Source organism: Choloepus didactylus, chromosome 6 (genome assembly GCF_015220235.1).
Source record: "Choloepus didactylus isolate mChoDid1 chromosome 6, mChoDid1.pri, whole genome shotgun sequence".
Lineage (NCBI taxonomy): Eukaryota > Metazoa > Chordata > Mammalia > Pilosa > Megalonychidae > Choloepus > Choloepus didactylus.
Window position 1 is genome coordinate 110499670 of NC_051312.1, and position 18727 is coordinate 110518396.

The window sequence follows — 18727 nt, forward strand, 5'->3', positions numbered from 1 at the left end:
TGAGAACCGTATCAGAATCTTAGTGGCCTACTGCCGGAGCAGGGTTTCTGAAGACTTTTCTTTTAATGTTCTGGAGTGGGGTTATCGTTCCTTCACTGAGAGTTGTTTAGTTTTTGGCTGTTCCTTGAGCATCTCCTCTCCCCAGCTCTTGGCATCCTTTTCATTTCTTGGTTGGATGTGTATTTATTTTTAATCATTTCCTGTTTATGTATAGATCGACTGGAGACTGCCAACAGGCAACTGTCCAGCAGGGAGTACGATGGGCACGAAGACAAAGCTGCAGAGGGGCATTACGCTTCCCAGAGTGAGTCTCTGTATTTATTTATCCTCTATTTGGTATTTTTAAAAACTTGGGGCCTGAGGAAAGACTCATATTAATTTTAAGGCAGATTTTGTGTTGTTTTTCATTTGTTAATTTAGCATACTTTTGTGCTTCAGATGACGCCCTGTGTTAGGTCTGCTAGAAGCAGAGCTGAGGTAGATATAAATTATTTCAGTAATGTTTATGCTGTTCTTCTGTCTTTTACAGACCCTTCTGTGTCACTCTGTTTAAACTACCCTCCAAGGACCAGCAGCATTATAGTATTTCCTGGCACTCACTCACTACTTTAAATAAAAGTCACAACTCTTTTTCTCCAGTGGAAAGGGAAGGAGTCCTAGTGGTGAGGTTGGGTTCTCTCGGCATATTTTGTGCTTGCTGGATTGGCCAGTTTTAGGCTGGCTGCCCCTTGCCAGCATGCGGGCTGTATAAATGACCACGTTGTATATCCTGTTGAGTGTGTGCCATGCATAATGCTCATTTCCAAAAACCATTGAGCCCATTTCAGTCAGGAATAATGAACAGTGGCTTTCTATGTCTCTGGATTTATTAGGAGAAAATTTCACTAATTTTGAATTTTATCAGCAGCAAATTATGGACTCAAATGGATTTTGAAAAACCGTTGGTCGAGTTTTAATTTCTGCAGAATCATTGCATAAGAAAGAAAATTTAAAATGTACCTTTTTTTTAAAGCAGTTTAGAAAATTGAATGTCTTTCTGATTCATAAACATCAACAGTATAAATAAGTGCTCACAAACTAGAGACAGTTATAACAGAAAATAGTAATATATTCAGGTACTAGCCATCCATTTTATGATGGTGGTGTTCTGATTCTTGGATCCCTCAATACAGCCTGTATTTTAAAGGTTGGAGAATAAATTTTCTAATTTCCTCCAATATGGTTTAGTTGGATTTAGGCCCTTTTGTTTCCCCCCAATTTATTCATGATTGCATTTTCTTGATTATTCCTGGCTTTCTTTTTTAAATTCTATTTTTTGGCAACTGGTTAGTAATACTAACTAGGGCTTTTGCCTCAGATTGTCTTGAAGTCATGTAGTAGGTGAATTGTTGTGTGTTCCAGATTCGCATAAAAAGCTATATCAGCACCTTGAAGTATTCACTTTTATAGAAAAATTTATCTCTTCTTATGGGTGCAGTAAATTTACAGTGTCATCTGAGCATTAATTTGAAAAATGAGTCCTCTGTCTTTTCCATTTAAAATTTTGACATACTACTTCTGGATGATAGTATGTTTAGGTAGAGTAGGTGTCTTTGTGGCAGTTACATCAATTTTAGACCCTCTCCTGATATTCTGCCTTCTTGCCAGGGGATATTGTTTGATCACTTAGTTCAGATCAAAATGGAGAAGCCAGTAATTATAGTCTGATGGGCATTTGTTCTGGCCACTTAACCCAGACTGATCCTGATGGAATAATAGTGTGGTGTTGTGTGAGCTCAGAAATATTTCTGAAGACTCTTCTGCCTCCTGGTTCAAAGCTAAAATATCAGAAAATTAGGCAGAGGCCCTTCTAGCTATACAGAAAATGATTTATTTAGTGAAAACTTGTCCTGTCTGTGTTCCGAAGGCATGCACAAGAGAGTCCAGAAGCATTTTTCAGCTGCCTAAATGTATCTCGGTGTCGATGTGTAATGTAATTGAATCCAGGCAGGATATTTGAAGCAAGTTTGGTAACGGTGATATCTAGCCAGTTTTTCTACACCTGATCTTTACAGGACACTTTGTGTCTTGCTCACATCTTTATAATTATTTGTATTAACTTTTTCCTCTTCCTGAGTAGCCAAGTGGATAGACTTAAGATGTTATTTCAATTTTGCAGATATATTATATTTTTCTGATTGACTTGTAAGAACTCTTTGTATATTAAGGAAATTAGCATGTCTCCTTACCATAATGTTGCAGATATTTCCCTCAGTTGTTGGACTTTAACCTTTGATTATGGTATTTTTATGTTATAGAAAATTAAGTAGCCATATTTATGCCTTCTAGGTTTTATGTCATGCCTCTTACACTCCAAGGTTATAAAAATATTCACCTGTGTTTTCTTCAGATACATTTATGATTTTATTGTTTTCCAAGGGTAATATTTTGGAAGCTAGCTTGGGAGGCAGAGAAGTAGAGGAGTTCATGAGGCATTAACATGGAGACAAAGAGATTAATTATAGTTAGTAGGTATTTTAGTATCTGAGCAAGAGATGTAGAGGCCCTGAACTAAGGCAGTAGAAGTTGTGATAGAGAAAAGGGAATAGATAAACAAGTGACAAATCAGTAAGATTTGGTGCCAACTGACTATGGCAGTCAGAGAAGGAGAAAAGAGTGAGTCTGGGACAGCTAGATGGATGTTCTCCCTTCTCCAATAAGCAGGAAGAGCAGGTTTGGGATTAGATAATGAGTTACAATTTGAGCATGTTGAATCATCTTGTGTTGTGGCCTGTAACTGAGAAAGCAGGTACTGTATAACAGTAGGTGCAGAGACACCCAGAAAGCTAGCAGTGGGTGGTGTGCTCTGTCAGGCTTTCATTTTGGCGTGTGAGATGTGAGTACAGAATGGCACATGTGAATCACTACCTCTCTTCATAGTTATTAGTGTGTTCAATTATCTGTGTATTCTTTTAGAAATGCTATTATTAGAATGAATTTAAAATCCCTGGTAATTATATTTATAAATACAGCCCACTCAAGAGGAGGCCATGCTTTTCAATTGAGTCTTCTGCCATTCTGGCTCTTGGCTAAAAGAAAGGTAAGACTGCGCAGCAAAAAGTAGTGACTAGTGGTTTCCAAGGAGCTAAGGCTGAGTTGTGAAGCCCCTGACAACCAACTTGGCTAACAGAAAAGTTAGATGGATTAAGGAAGTAGAGAGTAACATGTTCAGCTTTTTGCTAGGTATTCAAGGAGCTCAGGCTCAAGAACACCCAAGCAACTCTTGCAGTGCAAGGTGTGGGTGGGCCTAGAAAGCTCTCACAGTTAACAGAGGAAGGAGCTCCTTCCTAACTAGATTTTCAAATTTCCATGCTGCCCAGGGTCGTTTTCTTTCAGAGGCTGAACTCTCTGTTCTGAAGCTTGAGTCTAATGAAGGTCTCGGTGGACTGCCTGGGTAGTAATCACTTAACTCTGAAAATCTAAAGGAATATTAAACAGGGTTATTATCCTTCCTTAGTCATGAGATTTGTCTATATGAAAAATCCTGTGGAATTAGGTACTTTAGGAGTTTGATAACTGTGAAGAATTTTTTTTCCCTGTCACCTCGTAGCTCTCTTTGGAAGAATTTAAAGCTTTTTGTTTTGTTTTTGCTTGTTGTTCTTGCCAAATATTTTTACAGTTTATAGGACAGTAATGTCAAAGCCAAATTGCTCCTGCCAAATAGGGCCTCTCCCCAACTCCTGTTCAGTCTGGCTGTGTGAAAATGGGGGTTCTTTGCCCTTTACTTTAAATGAGGTTCCTGTTTTTCTTGGCTGTTTGTGATACATGTATATGTATATGTGTGTGTATATATATATCACACACACACACACATACAGTTTGCAAAAGTCAGTGTCCCTGCGAATGTGCCTTATTCTTAGCTATGTCTTCTTAGGGAGTGAAGCTTTTTTGATCATTTCTTTCTGAAATTGATAACTCTGCAGAATTCCTATCAGCTTTATGCTAGAAAGCCAAAAATAAACCATTAGATGTGGGGATACTAGACTGGTAGACATGAAATTTCATTTTATTGGGGTTTCTAGTAGATGTCTTCAGGGCCTTATTATGTCCTTGGGTTGAGCGGGCGCCTGATTAGCTCTGGCATGCTTGTATTAGTCCTGGATAAAACCAAGTCATTTTTAAAGGATACACTGGACTAGTTTCCAACCCTTTGGGATTTTTTTAGGCACTCCAGGTTCAACATACCTGGTTATACTTTTGTTTATTTTTTAAGTTAAATTCTGGTTGTTAATGGGTATCCCTCTTTAAGAAAAACAGGTTTCTTGGACAATCGGTGATTCATATAAAACAATATATTAATAAATAACGGGTGTAAATGAGTCAGAAGTCTCTGGATTTTATTTCCTTAAAAATCTCATGGGTTTAAAAATTGACAGAAAAAAAATTTGAGGGACCACACTGTTTTAAAAATAAAAATAAGTTGCCATTTTCATCTTGTCTTGTAATCATCATTTTACCCATGAATATTAAAGTACCTTGATTTTCCATTTCTTATGGAATGCAAAAGAGACTAAAATAATTTCCTAAAAGAAGATCCCTCTGGTTTTTGTATTTCTTATAAGGTCTCATGTGAAACACAAAGCAGAAATTATGGCATAAACATTAATTCTGTTAACCCACAAAGAGCATAAGGTGATTATTCTGAACCCTCATTGAGGCTGATGACATCACGTGCTGTGAATTTCTATCAACCGCTGTTGAACTTTGTCACATGCACGTGCTCTGGTTTACGTCTTCCTCTGTGGGCAGACCTGTATCTTTCAGAGTCCTGCTAACTCGGGGCTCCCTTTCCTCGGTGCTGCTCTCTGACGCTCTGATACATGTGTGGTCATGATTTATTTGCTTCAAACTCCTGCGCTAGGTGGAAGGAGAGCTACAGCCATTCTTTCCCCATACCTGCCCCCAGCCCCACTAAAATACCTTGAGTCTTCATGTACCTGACATTCAATGAATGTTCATTGAGAAAATGAATAGAAGTAGAAAATCCTAGAAATGACATGCTTGAAATTCTCCTCATGCAGCATCATTTTAATCAAAATGTTCTTTTTAACTCAGTATCCCCCAGTCTTGTTGGAAGATACCCCTGGATATACTAAGTTATTTCAAGGCACTGGGCAAAAATATTTAAAAGAACTGTTTCAGAATAGAAGGAGTTTTTAAATGCTCATATTTCTTTTTTTTTTTTTTTTTTTTTTTTTCCGCCTTGCCTTTTCCCTCCTTCCTTTTCTTCTGGTGGGAGGATATCCAAGCCAAGGAAATCCTTCATTATCAAGAACAGTAATATTTCTCAAGGAAATTGGTATGAGTACGGTTAATTTTTGGAGCCCTTGGCTCTTCTCTTTTACTCTGATGTGGATATGTTGCAGGTGAGAATTGACTGGTATATAAACTTTTCATAGCAACCACAACCCTGCTTACACTGACCAATCCGTAGACCGTGCCGGGCACAACAGGGCAGCGTTGTGGGCAAAAGGGAACGAATTCCACATTGTCCGTGAATCCTGCCAGCGTGGCATTGTTTCATATTAAAATTATCTTGCCTTAAATTAACTGAGTTTCCTTAAAGATGACCCCTAAATTTAGTAGGACTGTGCAACTCTAAGAATCAAGGATTTTGTAGGCACAGGCTCAAGCAAGTAGTCTTGGATCAGTTGCTGTGTCTTGTAATTCTTTCTTTCACTAACATGCTCAGTGACCTGAAGTCAGATGCTTAATCTTCCTGGATGTCCATTTCCTTTAAAGTAATAGAGGAATAAATCTACTAATTCAGTCAAGAGAGCTATGAGGGATAACCAGAGATAGGAAATGTGAAGAAGGCTTTTTTAAAGTTAGTTTATTCTGCGGTGCTTCTCCCTACCACTGTGTATCCTTCCTCCATCTGTTCCAGCACTCACCTGCTTTGGAAAGACCTGCCAGTTTTCAGGGAGAGGGAATAGGCTGTGTTGCCAAGGAATGCCTGCATGGCTAACTGTGCCTAGCTGAATTTCAAAAATAAAGCGTGTGAGTGCTTAAGCCCACTTGATCAAACTTGACAGGCAGCGCTGAGAAACCTCAAACCTATATGACAGCCAGAAGAGCATACAGGCTGCAGGGCATCTGTTTATATTCCATCAAATCTTCTCCCCAAGTGTGAAGATTCAAGTTACTCAGTTTAGGCTCTGATTTTCCATGCTTAAAGAACTGGAGCTGATTGCAGAACTGCCTCTTGGTCATATGTTGATATCTGGTCTCCACAAGGGAACACAGGTTATGACTCTCCTGTCGTTGGTTTTAAAATTATTTATTTGTTTGGCATCCATGTTAGGAGGTTGGAAAATCAACTGTCTTAAAAACAGAAGAGTTGCTCATGAAACTTTATCCCCATCCCTATTTCTTGCCCTAGAAGGATGGAATAATCATAGACTGAAAAACATAGTGAAATCCATTTGCATGTCATGTAGTATCAGGGAACCATCACTTTCCCTAACGATTCAGAACCAGGAAATCCACTTTCGGGTCTTAGCTTAAATTAAATGGTACTTCCTCAGGGGAGGTCTTCTTGAGTTATGCTATATCCTCCCCTAGTACTCTATACTTTTCCTTTTTAAACACTCATCACAACTGTAATTACATAAGTGTTTGGATAATTATTTTCTGGCCTCCCCTACTAAACCATAAGCACCATAGAGTCAGGGCTCTGTCTGTCAACTCCACCATTGTAGCCCCAACTCTGTCTATTTCCTGAATCTGGCACAATTGCCTGGCACTTAGAAGCATCGTATAAATATTTGTTGTATCTTAAATGAAACATTTATCCTCATTTGTTCAAAGAAACAATTGTTAGTTACCTATTATGAACTAGCTGTCTTCTAGGCCATGGGTCAGAAAACTCCTTCTGTAAAAGACCAGCTGGTAAATATTTTAGGCTTTTGCAGGCTATTTTGTCTCGGTTGCAACTACTCAACTCTGTAGCTAATAGCCCAAAAGCAGCTGTGGATGTATGCAAACAAATGGACCTGGCTGCATTCCAACAAAACCTTACGTACGAAAATAGGCTGCAGGCTGGATTTGGCCTGCAGGTAGTAGTTTGCTGACCTGTGTTCTAGGTACTAGTCATGGAAGGGGAAAAAGAAAAAGAAACCTCAGCAAAAGGAGAAAATATTGTAAGAAGAAGAACTTCAAAAGTATGTCCTAGAATAGCTTATTAATGTGAATTACCTTAATTTATAAGTCAGAATATAATTGTTAATTTCTTTCCTAGGAGAGTTTTCCATTCATCTTTTACATCGCTCCATATCAGGGGAACATGATTATTATCATTTTAGATAAACTGAGACATGCAGAAATGCAGTCACCAACCTTAGTTACCCAGTGAGGATCCAGAATTGGCAATGATGGAAACAGGGCTGTGGTTAGCCATGAAGGTTACCTGTGTGTGTATATAGTGTGTCTTAGGGATGCCTCTCCTTCTGGTTCCATAATTCCTATCACAGGCCTCCTCCTGTGAGAAAAGGTCTGCAGATCTTGGATATCCAGGTTGGACAATAAGTTATAGTCATGAGTCTGGTCACTGGAAATGCGTGTCTCCTCTGAACCATGGCCCAGTAATTGTCACTGTGAGTGACAGTGTCTTCAGAGGCTGTTGATCTGATGATTAAAAAGTTCATCCTCAGGTTGAGTTGCAGGTTTGATCCCCTGAATCTAGCATTCAGGTCCTGGGTCCAGGCAAGCCTGGGTGTGGCAATTTAACCACAGTGACAACTGCAAACAGTAATTGAACACTTAACTATGAACCAAGTACTCTTTAAGTACATCATCTTTTTAAATTCTCTAAACAATCTTTGAGGTAGGTATTTCAGGTATTTTATGAATGAGGAAACTGAGGCACAGGAGAGTTAAGTAATTTGTCCATGGTCATACACCTGATAGGTAGAACAGACAGGTTTTTTTGGTTTTGTTTTGTTTTTTAAATTCGGTTTTATTGAAATATATTCACATACCATACAGTCATCCATGGTATATAATCAACTGTTCACAGTACAATCATATAGTTATGCATTCATCGCCACATTCTATTTCTGAACATTTTCCTTATATCAGAAAGAATCAGAATAAAGGTAAAAAAATAAAAGTAAAAAAAGAACACCCAAACCATCCCCTCCATCCACCCTATTTGTCATTTAGTTTTTATCCCCATTTTTCTACTCATCCATCCATACACTAGATAAAGGGAGTGTTATCTACAAGGTTTTCACAATCACACTGTCACCCCTTGTAATCTACATTATTATATAATCGTCTTCAGGAGTCCAGACTACTGGGTTGGAGTTTGGTAGTTTCAGGTATTAACTTCTAGCTATTCCAATACATTAAAACCTAAGAGGTGTTTTCTATATAGTGCATAAGAATGTCCACCAGAGTGACCTCTCGACTCCATTTGAAATCTCTCAGCCACTGAAACTATTTCATCTCATTTTGCATCCCCCTTTTGGTCAAGAAGATGTTCTCAATCCCACAATGCCGGGTCCAGATTCATCCCCGGGAGTCATATCCTGCGTTGCCAGGGAGATTTACACCCCTGGGAGTCAGGTCCCACGTAGTGGGGAGGGCAGTGAGTTCATCTGCCGAGGTGGCTCGGTTAGAGAGAGAGAGGGCCACATCTGAGCAACAAAGAGGTACTCAGGGGGAGACTCTTAGGCACAATTATATGCAAGTTTAGCCTCTCCTTTGCAGTAACAAGCTTCATAAGGGCAAGTCCCACGATTGAGGGCTCGGCACATCAAACCGCCAGTCCCAATGTTTGTGACAACATCAACACCAGTCCAGGTGAGGAAGTCCAACACTTCTGCACCTTCCCCCAGCTCCTCAGGGCTGTAAATATATTTTTTATTCTCTGCCCAAATTACTTTGGGATGTGTCGCTGTTTCACTCTAACCTATACTAACCTACTGTATCTCACTTCCTATTTGAAGTTCCATGTAATTGTGGTGTTTGAACAAACCAACTGTAGAGTTACACTATTTAGAAAATATAGATCCTGCACCAAATAGACATCTCTTCCCTTGATCTCACATGGAAGTTGAAGTTTTAAAACACAGTTTCCACCTTTACCCTTTGGCCCGGTTTGCCCTAGTCTTTTTTTTTTTTTTTAATGTTTCATTCCTTTATTCTCCAAGCCACTGACCCACTTCTCATATTCTATTATGGGAATAGATGGTATAACCTCTAGGCCCCCACAAACCCCTCCACTGCCTTATGCCCTCCATAGTATACCTTTTTCTCACTCCCTTTTTTTTTTTTTTTTTTTTTAGCAAATCCTTTATTTTACAAAAGGTAGACTTCTGGCCATTGAACTATTTGTTTATGGGCATTACTTCACCCATAAAATGAAGGAGTGGGGCTTTTGCATTGCTGATGTCTTTTTTTTTTTTTAATAAATTCAAAGTTATAGGAACAGTTGCAAAAACAATACTAACCCCATACACAGAATTCCATCATACCCTGACCCCCTCCCCCAATAGCCCAATCCACCAACTTTAACATGCTGTCACATCGCTATTTCTTTCCCTCCCTCCCTCCCTCTCTATCTATCATCCATCATCTATTGCTCTGTCTTCTGAACATATGAGAGCTAGCTGCACACATCCTTGAACATACACTATAATTCACGTATATACTTCCCATGAACAAGAACATTCTTTTATGCAATCCCATTAAGCGCAGCTAAGAAGTACAGGAGATTCAACAATGATACAAAGCTTACATTCTATATTTCCTTTTCCTTATGTCTCAACTGTGTCCCTTTGAGCCTCCTGTCCTCCATCCTCCAATCCCATCCAAGTTCATCCTTGGCATTCAACTGTCATCTATTTAGACTGTCTGTTTTTTTTTTTTTCAATTGTGGAAACATATATACAGCCTAAATCTTCCCATTGAACCCCCTCCCTAGCCTTCCATTAGTGGGATTAATCATATTTAGAATGTTGTAATGCTCTTTCCCACCATCCATTACTAGAAATTTCCTTTCACCTCAAACAGCAACCCTACACTCATTTCTTAACTTCCCATTGCCCCTTCCCCCATTTCTCTTAACCCATACTCTACTTTTCATCTCTATGGTTATATTCTCTGATAATTTCTTTGTGTTTACTGTGGGGCTTAAAATTAACCTCTTAAATCCATAACAATCTTGTTTTTTGTTGATACCACCTTCACTTCAATAGGACACAATAAACTATGTTCCTATACTCCTCCATTCCCTCACCTTTATATAGTTGTCTAAAATTACATATTTTACATTGAGTTCAAAACCACTGATTTGTCCTTAGAGTTTGTGTATTTTATATCATGTAGGAAGTCTATAGTGGAGTTACAGTTAAAAAAATTATTGACTTCTATTTGTATTCCATTGTGGTTGGAGAATGTGCTTTGACTATATTCAAATTTTTTTTTTTTTTTAATTTATTGAGGCTTGTTTTATGTCCCAGCTTATGGGTCCCTTCTGGAGAAAGATCCGTGATCACTAGAGAAAAATGAGTGTCCTGGTGATTTGGGATATAAGGTACTATATATGTCTGTTAAAATTCTCTATATGTCTCTCTCCCTTCTTTGTTTCTCTGTTGGTAGGTCTCTCTTTAGTATCTGAAGTAGGGCAGGTCTTTTATTGGCAAACTCTCTCAGCATTTGTTTGTGAAAATTTTAAGCTCTCCCTCAGATTTGAAGGGGAGTTTTGCTGGGTAAAGTATTCTTGGTTGGAAATTTTTCTCTCTCAGTATTTTAAATATGTCATGCCACCGCCTTCTCGCCTCCATGGTGGCCACTGAGTAGTCACAACTTAGTCTTATGTTGTTTCCTTTGTATGTGGTGAATTGCTTTTTCTCTTGCTGCTTTCAGAACTTGCTCCTTCTCTTCAGTATTTGACAGTCTGATCAGAATATGTCTCAGAGTGGGTTTATTTGGATTTATTCTATTTGGAGTTTGCTGGGCATTTATGCTTTGTGTATTTATATTGTGTAGAAGGTTGGGGAAGTTTTTGCCAACAATTTCTTTGAATACTCTTTCTAGACCTTTACCCTTCTCTTCCCCTTCTGGGACACCAGTGAGTCTTAAGTTTGGACGTTTTATTTTATCTGTCATATCCCTGAGATCCATTTCAATTTTTTCAATTTTTTTCTCCATTCTTTCTTTTGTTCTTTCATTTTCTGTTCTGTGGACTTGTAGGACACTGAGACGTTGTTCAGCTTCCTCTAATCTTGTATTGTGAATATCCAGAGTCTTTTTGATTTGGCCAACAGTTTCTTTTATTTCCATAAGATCTTCTATTTTTTTATTTACTCTTGCAATGTCTTCTTTATGCTCTTCTAGGGTCTTCTCTATGTCACTTATATCCTGGCCATGGTCTTCTAGATGTCCTTTAAATCCTTTGCCATGTTTTCGTTCCTGGATTGTAGTTCTTTGATTAATTGTGCCAGGTACTGTGTCTCTTCTGGTATCTTGATTTGTGTGTTTGGAGTTGGATTCTCCATATCATCTGGTTTTATCATATGCATTAAGATTTTCTGTTGTTTTTGGCCTCTTGGCATTTGCTTTGCTTGATAGGGTTCTTTCAAGTTGTAAAAAAAAGATACCAATCTCATTTTTCAGAAACACAGTTTGGTGGCGTACACTTTATCTAACCAGCAGATGGCGTCTGTGAGTCACCTATACCCCTCAAGTCAGTTCTCCACCTTGTCCCCGTGATGTGTGGGGAAATGATTCTTGTGGGGTTCAGTTGGAGAACTCAGTTTGGGTGTGTTGCTGGAGTCGTCCACCCTGAATGTGGGGTGTGTGTACAGGTGGCCAGGGAGGAAGGGCAGCTTTAATATTCAAATCCTCCAGGTTCCCATAGATTCAAGGCCGCCGCAAGAGTCTAAGCCTTCATTTCAGTTCAGCCCCAGACCCTCTCTCTCGCTGTCCCACAAACCACAGGACTTGGCGTAGCGTCCTTGGGTTCTCCGAGTTCCCCCCCTCTCCCACAGCTGCAATCCTCCAGGACCTCTGCCGAGGGAATGCTGTGCTACGTCACCAGTGTGCGCCATCCCTCAAGGGAAGCCTCGGGCTGCTGGGCCGTGCAGGGGTGCTCTCAGCCTGATGCAAAGATGGCCGAATGGGGCGTCTCAACACCCCCCTCCTCGCACAGTTCCTCCTTCCCAGCTCAGGGACCACTGGCGGGGATTTGGGTTGGGGGCACAGCCCTGGGCAGGAGTTTATCCAGCCCTCTGGGGAGCTGGCTGCTAGCTGCGGGGTTTCTTTCTGCTTCTGGCTCTCCCCTCCATTCCCCCGGCCCCAAGGGTATCTGCAGTGGGCTATCTTCCAGGCCAGACACTGAGAGGCCAGCCCAGCCCCCTCTTGCTGTGTTTTACTGTGTGGTTCCCACTGTTGCAACTGCCCAGCCGCTCCTGGGTCTTTCCCTTTTTTTTTTTTTTAAAAAGAGCCAGTAGGTCTCCAAACGCCAACCCCTGGCTTCCCCAGACCGCCACGCGGCTGCGGGTCTTCCAGCCAGCTTACTCACTCGTTTCAGAATGCAGACTCCCAGTTTCACCAAGCATATGGCCCCTGTGGAACTAGCAGACCTCGTCCAGCTGGCGCATCGCTGTAACCAGTATTCTGGGTCACTTTCTGGTTTTTATCTAGTGTTTTTCATGGAGGTGTTTTTTGCCCTGTCTCACCTAGCCGCCATCTTAGTTTCACTCTGGCTAGTCTTAACCAGATCTGCTTCATTCATATCACTAATTGAAGAGAACAGACAGGTTTTGAACCTAGGTTAGTCTAACTCTGGAGCCCAAACTCATACTGAACTTCCATGGGGAAACCACCTCCTGTGTACCAGGAGGTTGTAATGTAAGATGTCACAGTGTTGGATTCCCAATGATTTCAGAGCTCATTTAGTGTAGCATCCACATTTTTAATAAAGAAGAAATGGCAGCCAAGACCCAATCAGGTGGTTTTCCCCAAGGCCCATAGGTATTTAATGTCTAAACCACAATTAGAATCAGAGCCTCCTTTTTGTTATTTCTTCCTTCCCCTTCTCCCAAAGATCATTTCTTTGGGCTCTTAGAGTAACTAAAGATTTCATATTTTTACACTGAGGGGAATCCTGACTAGTAAATGGACATAATTCTTGTGCAGGCCTCATTTGGTGCAAATTATTTAGCCCAGTACTGTGACTTAGTAGTAATGTATTCAGGTATCCTCAAGTGAGTTCTAACTACTGGAATTAACATTCTGAGTTTCTGACTTATGTATCTGTCTTTGAACCAAAGCCAATTATAATAAAAGGCCTTGTTTGATAATCAGTATATCCTCTTTAGATACAAAAACAAAAAACGAAGACACAACGACAGAATAGAGCTTAGAGTCTTTAAAAAGAAATTTTCCCAAAATGTCTGTGAAAATTAAACTTTCTGTTTTCTGGATGGTAAAAAATAAAGAAGAAATGGCAGCCAAGACCCAATCAAGTGGTAACTCTCTGGTGTAGTTTCTTACAATTAATTTTTGAAACTCTTTGGTTCCTGAATCATAGTGAAAACATAGGGCTGTATCTTAATGGAATCAGAACTTTGAAGGGGAAAAGTTTGTTGTAAGTCCAGAAAGTTTGGTCTTAGACCATTAGAAGTAAGCTTACATCTGCTACTAATTTTCTTTTTGCTTACAAAGATTGTGGTTTGGTAGAAGGAAAAGAAACCAGGGATCTGCTCAAAGCAAGTTACTAAAATGACAGTGGGAAGGATTGTAGAAGTTAAAGAAGAGAAAATAAAATTGCAGGCAACTCATTTTTTTGTCCCCGATCAACCCTACATTGAACCACTTCTTTCCCCAGATATAACTATTTCCCCAGCCATGCTTTGTTAATGTTAGGCCATATCTGCCATTCAAAGGGGTCATTTAAAGAACATGGGTTATATATTTTTATACACGTATGTGAATGATATATATTAATATTTGTGTTAATTAAGCTATTACCCATATATAGTAAAACTCACATATTTTATGCGTATAGTTTGATGAATTATAACAACCATCTCAGTTGAGATATAGAACCTGCTGAGCTTGTATAGCTCTTCATCTCCCCTTCTCCAAGTAAACGGTGCTCACCTCCAGAATCTGTTTGCTCATGTTTGCTTCTCAGTACTCTAAGGCCATTCTTTATATTATGTCTAGGTTTTATGATTTTCAGCATGAGGAGCCAAATTGTTTGGTAGGTTATTGGTTTGTTGTACCCAGATCTGGTGCTCATCTTTTTGTATTAAGAGAAGAGAAGGCAAAAGGGACTTCTGTTTTGCGGTGGTTAGAGAGTTTTATGTCTTCAAGTTTGGTTTATGATTGATTCATGAATATGCATGTAGTTTAAACCATATGGCCTGTACATACTATATTTATATGGCATTATTAAGTCATTGTTCTAATTTGTTATTATGCAGTCAACAGTGATATAGAAGTAGCAGTTGATTTTTATTTCAAGTAAACCAAAATAAAGTGGGAGGCCAAGCAGTACATTTGGAAGCTGAGCTGGATGAATGAGTGTATATTTAGTCAAGCAAGTTAGCAAGCTACATATGTAATAAACTAGATACATGGGGGAAAAATACTGAATTATACCTAAGTGTATAATATCTAGAATTAAAATGAAATATGAAGAATGACTAGAAAAAATTATAGTTAGAATTTTGTGGATATTGAAATAAATATTTTACCAAATCACATCTGAGATACTTTTATTCTGGTGCTACAGATGCAGGTTGGGGCCTGGACATTGAAGAGCAATAGAGAGAGTAATGTTTTACCAAAATGTATTGTTTTCCTACGTTAGACCAGTACAAGATATTATGGTTAGGTTTTGTGGCTTTCCAGTGATGAGGATTTGAAAGCTACTTAATGGGTCATTTTAAAATTTTGTTTTATTGACTAAGTTAAAATTAGATCGTGTTTCAATAGCATGTTCTTAGTCAATAAATCTTTGTTTGCATGTGTCATATCTCTTCACATATTAAACACTTCTGCTATCTTAGATTCTTAGAATCCTGCAAAGTTAAAAGGATTTACACGTACTAGAAAGTAAGGATTAATCCCTGCTCTCAAGGAGCATACAACCCAATAGGAAGGATAAGACAGGCAGGTTATCAGCCACTACCTGGAATATAAAGTAGGATGTGGTAAGGACTTGGCACACTCCCCAAAAATGAGGGTGGGGATGGGGTGGGGACTTCTCAGATGTGGGAGAAATCTGTTTAGTTGAAGGAAACAAGAAGAGCTTGTTGAAAGATATAGCCTTTAGGATGGGCCCTGAAAACCAGTATTTTAGAGTAATTTTGCTGCCGTAGTGAAATTCTATTTTCCTTTTAAACTTTAGCGACAGAGTTTGAATAAACCCTTCACACTTCAGGTTTGCCTCACTCTGTAGGAATTGATTCACCTCTCCAAAAGATTTTTTCCCTGCATTTTAACAGCCATTTCCATGAGTCTTTTTTTTTTTTTTCCAATGTCTAAGCCAGTGGCTTTCAAACTCAGAACTCTTGCTCAGAAGAAAACTTACTTGGAATCCCAGTAGGTGAAACCCCAAAGGCTGAGAGATTTCTGGTTGAGTCGGGGGTGCAGTCCTCAGAAACCCCCTCCTACTTGGTCTGGACATCCCTTCTCTCCCTGTTCCCTTCTTTCTCCCCCAGAGTTCTGCAGAACACAGTTTGGTTTGAATTCCTGTTCTTAATTTTCCCTATTACAGAACTCATTTAAAAACAGTTCCCTCTCAGCCGTTTAAAGCAGGCCCTCACTGGGTCTTTCCTGGGTTTGCTAGTAGACCTATTTACCCACCACTCACAACCTGTGTCTTGAGTTGCCTGGCAAAACCATGGCAATGTGCAGTGTAGGACAAGGATTACATAAAGTCTAAGACCTTTTTCTGGAAAAAAAAAAAGTTCCTTACCTGATAAACTTTACCAACAAATTTTAAAAGACAACAAAAAACAATCAGCAACTTATGGTGTCAACTTTTTATCACCTAACCATTTCTGAAATAAGAAGTGTAGCATTTTAAGTAAATCTTCTTTCATGTTGTTGTGCATCAAATAAGCCTCATGTGAATAGGTCATGCTTCTATGATAAATAGTGCTCAATTTGGATTATATTTCTAGTGTCTCTTTCTGAGTTTGTCAGTTTGACTCTCAATTTGGGGTAAGGAAGTAAAGGCAGATGTTAAGAGTGGAGTATTTTTGAGGCAGAATAAACTTAAATAGTTTTGCAGATAATGGAATAAATAAAATACCTTCATATCATCTTTCTACTCTCACAACCTCAGGAAAAAGAAATTATCTTTGGTGTCAGCAAAGATTTCCAAATGGCTCTGACTCTTCAGTTACCCCATAAATTGTAGCTGACCCTTGGAATAGAATTCTCCCTAACATCTGTTCAGTATTAACAGGAAATGGTGGCAGGACCTCAGGGCTGAAGGGTCCTTGTGGAAGAAGAAACAGGAGGAGGAGGAAGTTTAGGGAGGGATAATATGGCAAACGGTAATTTGGACATCTTTTCATAAGAGGGAATTCATCTTCAGTGGTATTGTGGAAAGATTTCTAATTACCAGGATTGCCACCCTAGGTGTTGGCCAGCATCGTCCTAAGGTGTCACCAAACTACCAAGTCCTTTATTGCTGGGGAAGGAGGTAGAGTTGTAAAGAAATAAAAGAAAGCATCTTAGTGATCTTTTCAGTTGAGCTAGGTTAAGCCCAAGAAAGAGGACTGTGTTTTAGGCACATGTGAGTGTGTAGTGGAGCCACAGGCAGAAAGTACGGGCAGTCCTCCCAAGGGCTGGGGGCCAGAGCTGGAAAATCCTTGAGAATCACGGTGTGGTCTGTATTTAGGGGTCTGTGCTTGTGTGGCTCTCTCTCCCTCTTTCCTCGCCGAGGACTGTCACTCACCTTTCTATAGACATATGTTTGATTCTTCATTCTCTATGGAGTGGCTTTCTCTGATTCTCCCAAGCACATGCTGGAACATGGGCAGCCCAGCCTAGGAGCTCGATTGTTTCCCCACCGCTTCCAGTCTCCCATTTACAAATTCCCAAATGAAGAGAATCTGATTGGACTAGTTTGCATCAGGTGATCCTTCTGGTTTGATCAAATGGAAGGGAGTGGTGGGTGGGAGCCCCTGGAAGGCTTTGTAAGACGAACATAATGCTTGCCAGACCCTGGCTCTATAGATGGAATATTGTAGAAGACAGCTCTTTGAAATGGGGTGTTGGCTTGGCAGAAACCTTGAAAGTTGCTAACTCCCTGGAGAATTCCAGATTAGGAAGCATTTGCTTCTTGTAGGCCCTCTCCCAGTGAACCATCTATCTTGGATATTGGGCTTCTGCTGTGGCACAGAGAGGGCCCGTGTGCTGTTAGCCACGTCTCCCCTCATCTTCCAACTCAGTCTTTTTCTTAGTCTGTGGCTTCTTGGGTCATGTCCTTCAAGTTTCTTTATTTAGAGGGTCATGAGAGACTGTACCCCCAAGGTCAGTCTCAGCTATCAAAATGAGATTTCTAGTCATTGGCATTTTGGAAGTTTGTTGGATGGGTCTGCCTCCTCTTGTTTTAACTCTGTTAATACCATCCCATCTATATTGAAGGAAGCAAGTACCTTCCCGAAGTGCCAGGGAGATACTTGATGGTACAGAAGCAGATGCCAAAATAGACTAGTTATGCATCACCGGGTGGGCATATGGGATTTGGAGCCTGAACAGAATTAGGTTGGTCTGTTTTTTTTTTTTTTTTTTTTTTTAATTTTTTTTTTCCATTTTTATTGAGATTGTTCAGATACCATACAATTATCCAAAGATCAAAAGTGTACAATCACTTGCCCCTGGGTACCCTCATACAGCTGTGCATCCATCACACTTAATTTTTGTTCAATTTTTAGAAACTTTTCATTACTCCAGACAAGAAATAAAGTGAAAGATGAAAAAAGAAAAAAAGAAAAGGAAACTCTAAACCTCCCCTATCCCTAACCAACCCCCCTCAATTGTTGACTCCTAGTATTGATATAGTACGTTTGTTACTGTTTATGAAAAAATGTTGAAATACTACTAACTGTAGTATATAGTTTGTAATAGGTATATAGTTCTTCCCTATATGCCCCTCTATTATTAACTTCTAATTGTATTGTCATACATTTGTTCTGGTTCATGAAGTGATTTCTAGTATTTGTACAGTTGATCATGGACATTGCCCACCATAGGATTCAGTTTTATACATTTCCATCTTTTGACCTCCAACTTTCCTTCTGGTGACATATATGACTCTGAGCTTCCCCTTTCCACCTCATTCACACACCATTCAGCGCTGTTAGTTATTCTCACATCTTGCTACCAACACCCCTGTTCATTTCCAAACATTTAAGTTCATCCTAATTGAACATTCTGCTCATACTAAGCAAGAGCATCTACATTTCTTCCACAAGGCAGGAGGGAGAGTCAAAGAAGGTAGAGAGGCAAAAGAAAGAGGAAACAAAAAAAAATGACAGCTAGGAAGCAGCAAAAGGAAAAATAACCTTAAATCAAAGTAGAATAAAGAATCAGACAATACCACCAATGTCAAGTGTCTAACATGCCTCCCCTATCCCCCCCTCTTATCTGCATTCACCTTGGTATATCACCTTTGTTACATTAAAGGAAGCATAATACAATGATTCTATTAGTT

General features: G+C 39.6%; 1 protein-coding gene across 1 annotated transcript in view; it reads left to right on the top strand.

The window, feature by feature from the left end:
* The window catches only part of AMOTL1 (angiomotin like 1), a 96821-nt gene that overhangs the window by 22959 nt on the left and 55135 nt on the right, over positions 1-18727 (top strand). The window contains exon 5 of the mRNA XM_037841159.1: positions 215-304. Coding sequence (XP_037697087.1) covers positions 215-304 — 90 coding nt within the window. The remainder of the gene's footprint in view (positions 1-214; positions 305-18727) is intronic.